The 14205-nt window shown below is 38.9% G+C and overlaps 2 protein-coding genes across 3 annotated transcripts in view; both read right to left on the reverse strand.

The window, feature by feature from the left end:
• LOC307201979 (vomeronasal type-2 receptor 26-like) overlaps nucleotides 1-14205 on the reverse strand; it is a 54384-nt gene that overhangs the window by 12011 nt on the left and 28168 nt on the right. Inside the window, exons 2-3 of the mRNA XM_079951566.1 lie at nucleotides 969-1196; nucleotides 25-151 (exon numbers count right to left, since the gene is read on the reverse strand). Coding sequence (XP_079807692.1) covers nucleotides 25-151; nucleotides 969-1006 — 165 coding nt within the window. The 5' untranslated portion in view covers nucleotides 1007-1196. The remainder of the gene's footprint in view (nucleotides 1-24; nucleotides 152-968; nucleotides 1197-14205) is intronic.
• The window catches only part of LOC307201986 (vomeronasal type-2 receptor 26-like), a 32670-nt gene continuing 29140 nt past the window's right edge, over nucleotides 10676-14205 (reverse strand). For both annotated transcript variants that reach the window (XM_079951585.1, XM_079951584.1), the window contains 3 exons: nucleotides 13830-14057; nucleotides 12293-12419; nucleotides 10676-11810 (listed from right to left, as the gene is read on the reverse strand). In XM_079951585.1, the coding sequence (XP_079807711.1) occupies nucleotides 10909-11810; nucleotides 12293-12419; nucleotides 13830-14057 (1257 nt within the window). In that variant the 3' untranslated portion in view covers nucleotides 10676-10908. The remainder of the gene's footprint in view (nucleotides 11811-12292; nucleotides 12420-13829; nucleotides 14058-14205) is intronic.

Below are 14205 nucleotides of genomic sequence, written 5' to 3' on the forward strand. Positions count from 1 at the left end.
AAAACATTTTTTAACTTTTCTTACCTTCCTGGTTGGAAATCTTTCCTTCTGGACATGGAATGCAGTCATAGCAACAAAATGGGTTCCCTTCCTTCTTGGTCCGACTATAACCTGAACCGCAATGATCATTACATATAGAAATGGGACGAGTCTGTCCATAAATATTAAAATATAATGTTTTAGGTAATATCACGAACACTAGAAAGTATTGCAAATGCAGTGGGCACATATTATGGTATGTTATTATTTTAGAGCAAATGCCACCAAAACAGTGAGCATTAAAATCAATGACATATTTTAAAATAAACCAAAGGTATGTGCATCAAACAATAGAGGTGGTCTGGCCCCAAAATTGTTAACTGTGCCCAGGCTAAAGAGGTGCATCTTCACCAATCCATAGTAACTATAAATGAGGATGTTTGACGTGACACTTTGGGGAAAGGGACATGTTTTGGGTACTGCCACAGGTAATTCCCTTTCCTAGACGGCCATCCCTCAGGTTTCTGAGGGTGGCAGAAGTAACAAGAGGGAATCTTAATACTCAAAAGGTTATGTATGGAAAGAGGCAAGATATGTTGAAGCTAAATAATCTTATAAATAACACAAAACTGTGCGACTCAAATTCATTACAAAAGTCAAAGCGTCCTGGAAGAAATGTGTCTTCACCTGTTTCATTGATATGTATGAAGTCCACACTCAAATTATGAGAGGGTTACATTTTGGGGTTAGTGTGTGAAGCCAAAATTGCCTATAGTTAGAATGCATGTAATTGAATGGTGGGTGGAATTGCCAAAGTCTTCCCTGCCACCCCAAGAATGAACATTAAGTGGCACATTATTATGGAACTACAACATGAATGTTCAGATTGAAAGCCATAGTTTGAATTGGGCTAAATAAATTTACAGAATACTGAGAAACAACCATGGGACAAGTGATGGAATGAACCCTGAAAGATTCGGAGTACCCACCTGGTTAAATTGGTTGGGCCATACAATGGCATCCTCATGAACGGTGAACGGTTTTTCCTGGATACCCAGGGAGTATATCTTCCCAATTTTGACTCTACGAAAGGACTGATTTGGAAACATGAGCCAGTTTATAATGTCAAAGCCAGCAATTAATTCACCATTTGTGTCAAAACGCACATTTTCTCCTGCACTGTTGTTAAATAAAATACTTCTGAGGATGTGATGGAGCTAAATAATGAAAATAGGATGGAAGATACATATAAATGCTCAAACTATGTTATCATACAACATAGTGAAAATACATTCAAGGGATGGGATTATGATCTCTTGAAAGCTTTGGGCGAGCTAATGTGTCAGGCCTGCCCTTCTCAAACAAAGAACAGATTAATTTAAAACAAATCAAAGTCTTGATGAAATAAATGGTGCCATTCGCCTCTCCCCCCCTCCCCTCAATGAATGGTTGAATTAAATACTGGACAAAATATCAGAGCAGCACCAAGTTATGAAACTCCACCCCCCCCCAAAGTGCACAGGTCCGCAGGGGAAGGGATGGTAAGAAGTTGTTTAATAAACTATGGGGAGATTTGTCAGTCTCTGGGATGGGGTACTGCGGGGGGGGGGGGGACAAATGCTAGATGTATTGTAAAGCTTTTCTCCAAAAAGAAATTTCTTGTTAATCTCATGGAAGGTTGAGAAAGCTCGCCCATATTTCCCCACCAAAACATATGGAGGTATCTTCAGGACATTACCTGCCAAGGTTGTGGATTTGCAAGCTCCCTTCTTACACCCTCTGCCATTCTCCTCTGCTTGAATTGGGATGAATGCATGTTGTGCAAAGCATGTGCCACTGCATAGACTGCATTGTAGATGGTGTAGCTATGAGCTGTCATTCTCATTTCAAAAACAGACATGGGAAGTGCCTCCATCTTCTCCTCCCCAGTGCAAGTTTGCCCATCTATATTATCTGCCACAGAACTGGGGAATGAACAGTTAAATGACTCTTCCCAGAAGTCCTTGATAAAACCATCTTCTTTTTCTTTGCTTGGGTTCTTGTTCTGAAGAAACTTCTGGAAAGCTAACAGATCCACTGAGTGAATTCCAAGGGAGAGAGAACCATGAAGGTAACTTATGTCCCAATTTCTTTGGAATGGAAATGATGTGATATCCATCTGGGCTGTCATGAACCAGACTTTACCCTTGGTCCTCATTGGTATATGCTCAAATTTTAAAATCTGGGGCACCATTTTCAATACTATCATTGTCTGAATTTCTCCATGTACAACCACAACATTCGTAGTGCTTCCCATAATAACACTGACACAGTGAAAGCCCTCCTGCACCATGTCAGTGGTACCACTGGAAGATGTTAGCTTTGGGAATGTTTCTATGAAGTCAAAGCAGATGCCACTCTGGGAAAACATTGGAAGTACATTGTCTATAAAACCTTCTGTATTATCCCCATCTTGAGAAACCACTCCAATCCATGTCCACTGGAAATGCAGCAGTAATTGGATAATTCCTCTATATTGATGGTCCCCATTTGGGAACATTTGGTAGAAGAAAACTCCTTGAGATTCTTTATTCATGACTGGGGAAGAGCCATATATGAGCTAAGGTTTTTTTTATATATAAAAAAAGATGAGAAGAGAAGAATGGTTTTCAATATAAAACAATTACTTGTGTGTAGTTTTCTTTTCTTTTTTCTGTTCATTTCTGGCCGGGACCATAATGGTTAAGTAGATCCTGCAGATTGCAGGATTGAATTATGTGTTCAACTACTAGAGTCTACTTTCCCTGTGCATTTCATGCAAAGAACACGCTGAGGAAGTAGGCCCCTGCAACTAGCAGGATTGAAACCTCAACTCACCAGATGCTCAGCCTAGGGTATATAATTGCTCAGTTTTACTGTGTGCTTCAATGCACTGCTTGCTATAGCCATGTGAAGACAAATCTCATTCTTCCTACCAAGACCGCGCCCCAACAGCCCCTGATCACTCCAGCAGGCCAGACCCAATCTGGGACTGTTTCTACCTAACTCATCTAGTTCCACCCAAATTTGTCCAATTCAGGATTTGGGCTTTGCCTAAATCTGACCCATCAGTGTGTTAGGAATGGGAGGATCTGTCAATATTTCTCTTAAGTTTCTTATTTAACCACATCAATTAGATTTCTTTTTAAGCCTCATGAAAATTTCTCCTAAAACACAAAACATGTGTGCAAATTTTGCCCAATATGCACATTTTTGCAAAGCATTATCACTAATACAATGCATTTTAAGGATATTTTTACTAATGTGCATTTTTTTAATGCACTTTACCATAATCTGTGCATTTTTGGACACATTATTTTATTGGGGAACTGCTTTGCAAAATCTGGAGAAGGGGGAATTTCAAAGAATGGCTACATTTCATGTATTGTGTGAATTAGTTGAAATTCAGATGTGAATGAATTTGCATCTTACTTGTGGTATCTTGTAGGTACACAGGATGATTGTCATATGAAGACAGACATTAGAGTTAGGTCCCCCAATGACTGCTATTGGAGTGCTCTCAGCATCACATTTATAGTTAGGGATGGCCTTGGCCCTTCTTGAGAGAAGCTCCATTGAGGCTTCATAGGTCCAGCTTGCACTGAAATGGCTGTTATAAATGTGGAAGCCCAGGGTGACGTTGGGCAAGATCTGGGGAGTTTCATTGATCTCCTTTACAGCAAATGCCAAGGCCAGGATGTGTTGGTAGACGTGAGTCAGCACCCTGTATTGAGAGTTACATGCCACATTACAGTTCATCTGCTTCAGATCATAACATTGACTTCTTTTCAGTTCAGTATCCAATTCAAAAATAGTTTGTAATCTCACATTTCCCAGGTGTAAAAGACTAGATCATGAAACAGTATGTGAATCAGTAGTTTTAATACATGTAGAAAAGACATGATTCAATAAGGGGTTTTCATTTATTCTGACCTCTAGGAAATCTGGATGAGGTGTTTTGTATGTTTAATATTTGCTGGTCAAAAGTTATTTCTAGTCTGCATGTTCTTCATTCACACAGAATACATACCCTAATAAGGAAATACCAATGTAGCATTTTTCTTTGAGTTTTTCTTCCAATGGATAAAAAATACCTAGTTTCATAGCAGCAAAGATGGAGAAATTATCTTCAAGCTCTAGTTTTAAGTATCTTTAGTTTCAAGATGCGGTCTTAATTTGTAATGTAAAATAAGTTTCAAGCCTGTTTTGATGCCATGTGGATCTCTGCATGCCTTACTCAACATCTGTACAAGCATTAGTCCTGGAAGCCAATATTTTAGGCTTGGTAAATGTTTTAAAATTCTTCAATAAAGTTTAAAAAGAAAATGAGTATTCGAAGTGGGTAAATCAAAATAATCTTAAATTTATTTTTCTTTGTGGGATGTTTGTTGTTTTTGAAAAACAAAGGAGCAGATTAATGCCGAAACAGGAGAGAAGAGATTTTGGAGTGAACGCATGCAAAAGTGAGCAGACCAGACAGAGACTGGTTCCCATATTTCTGATACAGGGGTGACTAAGCCCTTTTCAGACTTAGGGCTGCATCACTCCATTGTGCGTCAGCAGTGTGTTTTGCCATAAAACAGTATGTGGCTCATTAATAAAGAACATGTGGGCACCCTACACATGCAGGTGTGCACATGCACACACACCATAAACATGCACACACACACGCAGATGTGCATAGACCCTCTCCCCATTCTTCAACTGACCTGTATAATGTGACCAAGCCTGCATTGTCTCGAGAAGGGAAAAAATGATATTTTTAAAATCTTCAACGGATTACTCTACCCTGCAGTGAATGTGCCTTTTTATCCACTGCTACAACTAATTAGGTTTTAGTGAAGGGGGACGTGTAAGAAAATAATGGTTGAACTTGGCCCATGGTTTAGCAGGTTACTCAAATTCTCTAATAGAAACAACTTAAAAGTTTTGGCTCCTCTGTCCTGTTTAATGCAGTAAATCTTGCAAGATGCAATTGGATTTATTCCCCCACTTTCCCCCCACAGATTTGATTAAGCAATGCCATTTAGTCAGTGCATTCCTTGATTTTGCAGCAAATAAAAGTACTTTGCAATGTTTCTCACTGCATTCACAACAAAGAAATAGGACATGAAAAAATAAATAAATACCGGGGGTAGGCCAAGGTTTTGAAAACGGTATAGGTGCAATATATTCTCAACAAAAGGCCAAATTAATTGTAAATAACGTGGTAACAGAAGAAATACCTATAGAAAAAGGTACACGACAGGGTTGCCCAATATCCCCTTTGCTTTTTATATCAGTCCTGGAGGTTTTGTTAAACATGATCAGAAAGGACCAGTTGGTTAAAGGAGTTCAGGTCGGAGTTAGACATTACAAATTAAGAGCATTTGCAGACGATTTGGTATTGACTTTGCAACAGCCAGACACTAGTACTAAAAGAGTATTAGAACTAATTGATATATTTGGTCGAGTAGCAGGTTTTAAATTGAATAGACAAAAAACGAAAGTGTTGGAAAAAAATTTAACAATGGAAGAAAGAGAGAGTTTTCAGAATGAAACAGGCTTGGAAATAACAAAAAGGGTAAAATACCTGGGGGTAAACTTAACATCCAAGAATGTGAACTTATTTAAGGATAATTATGAAAAATGTTGGTCAGAAGTTAAAAAGGATCTGGAAATATGGTCAAGGTTGAAACTTTCCTTGTTAGGCCGTATTGCTACTATTAAGATGAATGTATTGCCTAGAATGCTGTTCTTATTCCAGACGTTGCAGATTGTGGACAAGATGGACTGTTTCAAGAAGTGGCAGAAAGACATATCAAAATTTGTCTGGCAGGGCAAAAAGCCCAGAATTAAATTTAAGATTTTAACTGATGCAAAGGATAGAGGGGGGTTTGCCCTGCCGGACTTAAGACTTTATTATGAATCAGCAGCTTTCTGCTGGTTGAAACACTGGCTACTTCTTGAGAACACTGACATTTTGGATCTGGAAGGGTACGACAATAGTTTTGGTTGGCATGCATACTTATGGTACGACAAGGTAAAGGTGTATAAAAGCTTTAAAAACCATATTGTAAGGAAAGCATTGTATAACGTTTGGATTAGATACAAAGATTTGTTGGAAAGTAAAACCCCTAGGTGGGTGTCACCAATGGAAGCTAGGGAAGTAAAAAAACTTAATATGGATTCTAAATGGCCAAAATATCATGAGATTTTAGAATACGATGGCGAAAGGGTGAAACTTCAGAGTTATGAGAAACTAAAGCCTAAGGTTCGAGACTGGTTGCATTACCATCAGATAAATGAGACGTTTAAACAGGACAGGAAAATAGGATTTCAGAAAGAGAAGTCAAAACTAGAAACAGAATTGTTGGAACCCAATACTAAGAACTTATCAAAAATGTATAACTTGCTGTTAAAATGGAATACACAGGATGAAATGGTGAAATCAGCTATGATTAAATGGGCACAAGATATCGGTCATGATATTATGTTTGCTGACTGGGAACAGTTATGGACCACCGGTATTAAATTTACTGCATGTAATGCCTTAAAAGAAAATATTATGAAAATGATCTACCGATGGTACATGACCCCAGTCAAGCTTGCAAAAATATATCATTTGCCTAATAATAAGTGTTGGAAATGTAATGAGTCTGAAGGCACTTTCTACCACCTTTGGTGGACCTGCCCAAAGGTTAAAGCTTTCTGGGAAATGATCTATAATGAAATTAAGAAGGTCCTTAAGTGGACTTTTCCTAAGAAACCAGAGGCTTTCCTCTTGGGCATGGTGGGCCAAATGGTGCCAAGGAAGGATAGGATTTTCTTTATGTATGCCACTACAGCAGCAAGAATTCTACTGGCAAAGTATTGGAAGACGCAAGAACTACCTACTCTGGAAGAATGGCAAACAAAGGTGATCGACTTTATGGGACTGGCCGAGATGACGGGCAGAATCCGGGACCAGGGGAAAGAGACAATGGAAGAGGACTGGAAGAAATTCAAAATATATCTTAAAAATAATTGTAAAATTGAGGAATGTTAAGATGTCAGGGGGTAAGAAGTAAAGAATTGCAGCAGTAAATAAAAAACTTAAGAAATTTTTGATGAAAGGGAATTAAGACAATGGACCTAAGGGTTGCTAAAGAATTATTAAATAAGGATGCAGGGTTGGGGAGGTATGGGGAAGTCAAAGAAAAAAGGGCATGAACCGATGAGCTTGAAGTTATACTGTTTTATATTGTTCTTTATTATTTGTGTGGAAAATTAATAAAAATTATTATAAAAAAAAAATGAAAAAATAAATAAATACCAACTTCTATATGTGGATATGAACAGTATCTTGAAATTCAACAAAGTGTTTACAATATCCCTATTTAAATCTGTTCCAGGAATTCTGCCAAATCTCCCAAAGTGAAATGGATACACTGTACACTGTATACTGCAGTTTTGAGTCTACATATCCTACAGAGGATGGGTTTAGATATCCGATCACTGCCTGTGTAAACGCAAGGTCAGATGGGGTAGATGTAAAGAAATGAAGTTCCAATTATTTGTCAGTCCACTGCAGTTAAGTCCAACACCCAGGGCTGGGTTCACTGTGAAGTTCATCAGCATCTAATATGTTTCTAAAGAAACATGCAACTACTTACATATGGTAATCTGAAAATTCCTGAGATGGGTGTTTCTCAAAGGATAGGGTATCTGAAAATATGTAGATCTGAGAAATAATGCCAGCAATGATGAGGTCTCCTGACTGATAATATTTGTGAAGGATAGGGACAGGTTCCCTGAGGGAACATTGAGGAAGAGGAAGAAACTTGCACATCCCCTGCAGTAACAGTAAGAGCACCAGCAACCTAAACACTACCATCTTGCAAGTGATTGGTCATTTAGGCACAAGTTCATCTCTTCTGTTATCACTTCTGCTTAGTATCGCTTTCCAGCAATACTAAACAGGAAAGCCTAACTTGAATGGTGACTCAATAAGCTGATTCAAAGCCAGACAGATGAGTCTCTGTATGTATATTGACCCAACCAAGTGAAGTTCATAGTTATTAATAAGAGCCTCCAGTCTTAGTTTCATCATTCTGCATGTGGGCAGAGGAGGTCCCTGGGGAAGTGGAGAAAATGTAATTCTGAATAATCTGGTAATTACAGGTGAGGTAATCACTTGCTTTGAATCAAAGATGCTGTGCAATATTTTAAAGAAAACATGTTTATCATATCTCAGCCAAAGCCATTTCTTAAGTGGGAGAGATAGATGCTAGGCCTCTTCTTTTCTTCTTTTTAGTGTACTATTGAATTTTAGAAAAATTTAGAAAACTTCAAAGCAATAATAATTATAAATTACTCTCATATTATTCTTAAAGGGTGATGTCTAATCCAAGTCATACTCAGAGCAAGCCCATTAAAATCAGTTACAGTTAGGTAGCCGTGTTCGTCTGCCATAGTCAAAACAAAATAAAAGAATTCCTTCCAGTACCAGCTTAGAGATCAACTAAGTTTATTATTGGTATTAGCTTTCGTGTGCATGTATCTGAAGAAGTGTGCATGCACACAAAGCTCATACCAACAGCAAACTTAGTTGGTTTCTAAGGTGCTACTGGAATGATTTTTTTATTTTCTTTCCATTAAAATCAATGCACTATGGACTATATTTATATGGATGTACAATGCGTATGAATAACAATGGTTAGCACCCAGTGTGTTGAGAACTCCATATTTATATCACTCTTGTTGCAACTCAAAACACAACATTTGTGAATTGTAATGTATCTGTCAATCATCAATTATTTTGATGCGATTGAAATTAATATGATTTGATTGCAGATCTGTGCGGATTGACTTGATGAGGTACTTGATTATTCTTTATTTCTTCATTTTATATTACATTTAATGTTTCATCCCTTTTGTGAAAGTGCTGGCTTCAAAGTCAAACTGAAATCTGTGGGAAACTGTGGGAAGGAATGTGCTCCTATGATAAGGAGACAGACACAAGTGTTCAAGGCAGAAACTGCTAGGGTGGCAAATATACTGTTGAACATCCCCACTGAGTGTTGGCATCATGCAGAAATTATTAGATGAGCAACTGAAGGAGCTCAGAGCTGAGATGCATAAAATGGTGAATAAAAATGCATTAAATCTCCCATCTTCACCTTGAGATTTTCACAGAGTTAACTCTTATAAAATTAAACACCTTTATTTCCCACAGAGGAAACATGAAGTGGTAAAGTTACTTTCAATTTCTTGACAACACTTTAACTGATAAAAAGAAGAAAATAAATTTTCTTAGCATACAGAACTCCTTTGTTTAAAACATTCCCTCTCCTTTTTTGCAATAATTTTTATTAGTTTTCAATTACAAAAATCCAATGTAAGCCTTATTATATCAATACCAAATTACAATACCAATTCAAATACCAATCACTCAGATAGCCAGTTACACAATTTAGGTGCCCCCGCCAAACTGTTATTCAGTCCAATTACCATCCAATCTTAATGATAATCCCTTATACGACAGCTACAATGTTTTTAACTTCAATTCGTGTTGACACATTTAATAATTTATGAATCTACAAGTGAAGCTCTCCTTTATTCTTCCTGTGTGTGGTATTTATTTTAACCAATCATTCCCTTTTGTCCTTGCCAAATGTTATGTCTATCTTGGTTATTCCTGATCTCCATCATGCCTTGTGGCATTGTTGTCTCGATGTCATTCTAAAGAAATCACTTCTTCTTCTTCTTTCAACACCTCTGGATGTAGTTGCAAAGCTCTGTCACTGCTCTTCACTATTTCTTTTCAGTCTAGGAAAAGGAGTAGCATGGCAACCCACCAAAGCCCTGGCACATCTCCAAGTTCTCCCTTCTCCATTCTCTGATGGTTTTCCAAGTCAGAAGAAATAGAAAGAAGCCGTAGGGTCCCCCCCACCCCCACATATCATTGTTTGCATTGAAAGAAGTCTTTTTTCCAAATCAAATCTTAACGACCTTGTAGCTGTTTCAATTCGGCAGTTTGTGATCTTATCCCATCTGTTCCCACACGCGTCTGTATATTAGTGCCAAATAATCTCTAATGAACAGAAGAAACTCTGCTTCTTAATGGTGTCATAGGAGGGATACCGACAGGCAAAGTGCTTTTGCACTCAGCGCCTCCCTGTCTCTCGCATTCCATGCTGGAGCATGAGCCAGGTACCCTGATGATCTGTGAGTGCAGCCTGCTTCCCCCATCCCACGGGAGAATTTAAAAGGATAATTACCCTCAATCATCCTTGTTTCATCTTTGCCAACGATCTCCCATTGTCGTGGGAGCTGGCTCCATCAAGGCAGCCAGAACCAGGAGCCTGTTTAAAACATTTTTGATTAGAGCATACATTTTATTCTGCCCTCAGCCCATTAATGATCAACTTCTTTCCTTTCTATTAATAGCCAGAAAGCAGCTCAATCACAGAATGTAAATTTCCACCAGCAAAGAGAAAAACTTCTCTCAGTCATAAATTATAGCCACCTCAGAGATAATTACAAAAGGGAGGCTTTTGCAAACCAATCATGTCACTTAACTTTGTCTGGATTCCTGGCAGCTGGCAGCTTCTTGGTCTAATAATAATAATAATAATAATAATAATAATAATTTATTATTTATACCCCACCCAACAGGCTGAGTTTCCCCAGCCACTCTGGGCAGCTTCCAATCAAGTGTTAAAAACAATAAAGCATTAAGGCAGCTTTTTCAGAGCATCAGAGGTTAATCCCCAGCTCACACTTTTCTCCGGCGTGAATGCAATATTCTATATTTATGAATGGCTATCAACAATCAACACGTCTAGAAAAAATTATATAAGGCAGCTGCTGAACACGTGTTTGCAAATATTCTACTGCTCACAAAGAAAAAAAAATCACAAAATACAGCAAAGGACAGTTATTATTTCTTTAATTTTTCTTCCTTATTAGCTGTTCCCTATTGTTTAGCTCAGGTCTCAGAATTATTATGTAACATTTGGGGGAAAAGATGCAGCCCAGCAGCCCACCACCAGAGGTTAAGATGGAGAAGATCTCCACAGCTGCCATATATTTTCCCTTGGTGCTCAGGTAGGAGGGAATAAAGGACAGCCAAACACTGCAGAAGACCAACATGCTAAAAGTGATAAACTTGGCTTCGTTGAAACTGTCCGGTAATTTCCTGGCGAGGAAAGCCACAGCAAAACTCACAGTTGCCAGGCAGCTCATATAGATGAGGACACAGTAAAACATTGCCACACTCCCCTCATTACATTCTAGTATGATTTCTTCCATCACAGAGTGCATGTCAACATCTGGGTATGGGGGAGAGGTTGCCAGCCACACAGTGCATATACCTGCTTGAACAATGGAGCAGGAAAGGAGAATGGAGTGGCCTAGTCCTTTCCCCACCCATTTCCTCATCCTGGATTCTGGTTTTGTAGCCATGAAGGCCAAAACCACTGTGAACGTTTTTGCCAGGACACAAGAAACAGCAGTTGAGAAGATGATGCCAAAAGCTGTTTGTCGGAGGAAGCACGTCACCTTCTCAGGTCGGCCAATGAAGAGCAATGCACACAGGAAGCAGAGCAGGAGAGAGATGAGGAGAGTGTAGGTGAGGTTTCGGTTGTTTGCAATGACAATGGGTGTGTCGTGGTGTTTCATAAATGTACCTAGTACCAGAGCTGTGATCAGGGAAAGGAAAAGAGACAAACAGGCTAAACTTATGCCCAAAGGTTCTTCATAAGACAAGAAGCTGATATCCTTGGGTAGACATGCATCCCGGTTCTTGCTTGGATATTCTTTGTCTGGGCATTTATAACAGTCATTCATATCTGGAAAAAATAAGTAAATGACCTTTAGCTCATATCATATCAGCTTCCTGAAATGCTGACTATCTGTCTGAGAAGAAAAGAGCTCTGTTCAAATGAAAACACATTTTTAATACTGTCTGAATCTCTGGAGTGTGGTATTGTTGAATTGAATTGGTTCAGAGCTATTGGTCTGTAAATGGCTCCTCATGATATTGGAACGTATCATTACAGTAGCCTAGGTGCAGTCTGTGTAAGTCAGAAGGAGTGACAAGGCCCCTTGTAGATTTAAGTTGAACCACATACCACCCAGCTCCTGTCAAATCATAGTCATTCTCATTTGATTAACATATTTAGACTATCTGAAGAGCAATGATCACAAAGAGGCAGGATCACACAGACAGTAGATCATCTCCTCCTTTGAACATTTAACTCAGCCATCCTTACAACACCTGTCAATCCTAAGTACTGTGTCTGGATCTATTTAATCTATTTATTTTTCCTACCTTCCTGGATTGCAATCTTCCCCTCAGCACATGGGATGCAATCGTAGCAGCAAGGGGGCTGTCCCTCCTTCACTTTCTTGCTGGATCCTGGAAGACATCTCTCAGTACAGAGAGAAAGAGGCCGAGTCTATTCCGTAAACGAAAGAGCAGAAGGATCAGCAAGAGAACAATGAGTTTGCAATCCTTTAAGTAATCGGGCCTTTCTCTACTTTACTGAACTGATACAGCATTTCAGTACAGTGGTACCTCTCGTTAAGAATGTCATTCATTCCAGAGGTCCGTTCTTAACTTGAGGACCACTTTAGCTAATGGGGCCTCTCACTGCTGCCACTAGATTTCTGTTCTCATCCTGAAGTAAAGTAAAGTAGTACCCTTAAAGGTACTACTTCCAGGTTAGCGGAATCTGTAACCTGAAGCATTTGTAACCTGAAGTGTTTGTAACCCGAGGTACCACTGCAATATGTAATGGCTATACAGAGAGCAATTGCTTCTTCTGGTATTAGTAATAGTAATTTTTGAAGTTATGTGATATTCCCTTGACATTGCTCTGGTATGTGCAGTACCCCATCTGTTCTGCAAAGATTGCTCTGTCCATTAAGGTACACTTTGTCGTTACTCTAGTTTCCTTGTTAGTTTTGTTATAATTGCTACTTTTGAGTATGTTCTCCACTAGGTAAACAGCTCTAGAACTGATTTTGGTGCCAGTGGACCCATTAGATGCTGCCTAAGGAAGAGTTTTGAATGTGCCACCCAGAGTGGCTAGGAAAACCACCCAGGTGGGGGTATTGTTTGTTTGTTTGTTTGTTTGTTGTTGTTGTTGTTGTTGTTGTTGTTGTTGTTGTTGTTAAATTCAATCTTTTTGAATTCCATTAAAAATATTCTGGACAAATACATGAACTGGATTGAAGCCATGCAATGCCTATGAGAATTCTTGGAATGTTGTAATACAATTCTCAGCATGTTAAGAAAAAAATATACCTTTGAAAACATATTTTGAGATCCATCTTTGTATAAATTGATTCATCTATTTCTAATGCTCTGTCTCTTGCTCTTCACACATTTACTCTCATGTCTGTGAGCATGCACACCCTCTTATGGTGGAGAAATGTACCCAGAGGCTCTAATTGGCTGAATGACCGACATTCAAATGAAGGATTGTGTGATGCAAAATCACATTTGCATGGATGCAGCTTGCAGTGGGGACTGTTAACGGTTGGAATTAGGCTGAGACAATTGAACTTTTGCTATTTTCGTCTGAAGTAGGATTCCCCGAAGCCATATTTACACTCTTAGCCTTGCTTAACTTCATTTTATAGTTGAAATATAGTTTTGTAACCTCCTTAATAAAATATTTGCCTTCATTCCTTGCGTGGCTTCTAGCAGTAATCTTTTGGCTCTTAATCTGGTAGCTGGATGCTTTGGTCATACACAGCTCAGTAACTTGCAGCTCTAAAGGCAGTGAGAAGACCTGCAGGTGGATAATGATTGCTTATTCAATACTGAATCTCTTTTGAATTAGCAAAAAATGCAACCCTACCTGGTTAAACCAACTGTGCCATGTTATGGCATCTGCATCAAGGATGAATGATTGGTCTGGTGGAGCCTGAGGGTCTATCCTCCCAACTCTCACTCTGTGAAAACTTTGGTTGGCGAATATGATCCAGTTGTTAATATCCAAGCTAGATGCTGCCACCCCATTCTGGTTGATGAAGACCACATCTCCAGCTGTATTGTTAAATGAGATGCTTCTCAGAAAGTGATGGAGCTAGATTGAAAACAGAAAAGACAGCAGTTTGGAAAAGACTGCAGTCTAATGCATGGTGAAGCTTCCCTATGAGAATAGCCTACAACAAATAGTGGGGATGATTCATTCAACTGTCAGTGGATTCAGGTCTAAGCATGGAGAGAGCCAA

Source organism: Podarcis cretensis (assembly GCF_951804945.1).
Source record: "Podarcis cretensis genome assembly, chromosome: 13".
In the NCBI taxonomy this organism is placed as follows: domain Eukaryota; kingdom Metazoa; phylum Chordata; class Lepidosauria; order Squamata; family Lacertidae; genus Podarcis; species Podarcis cretensis.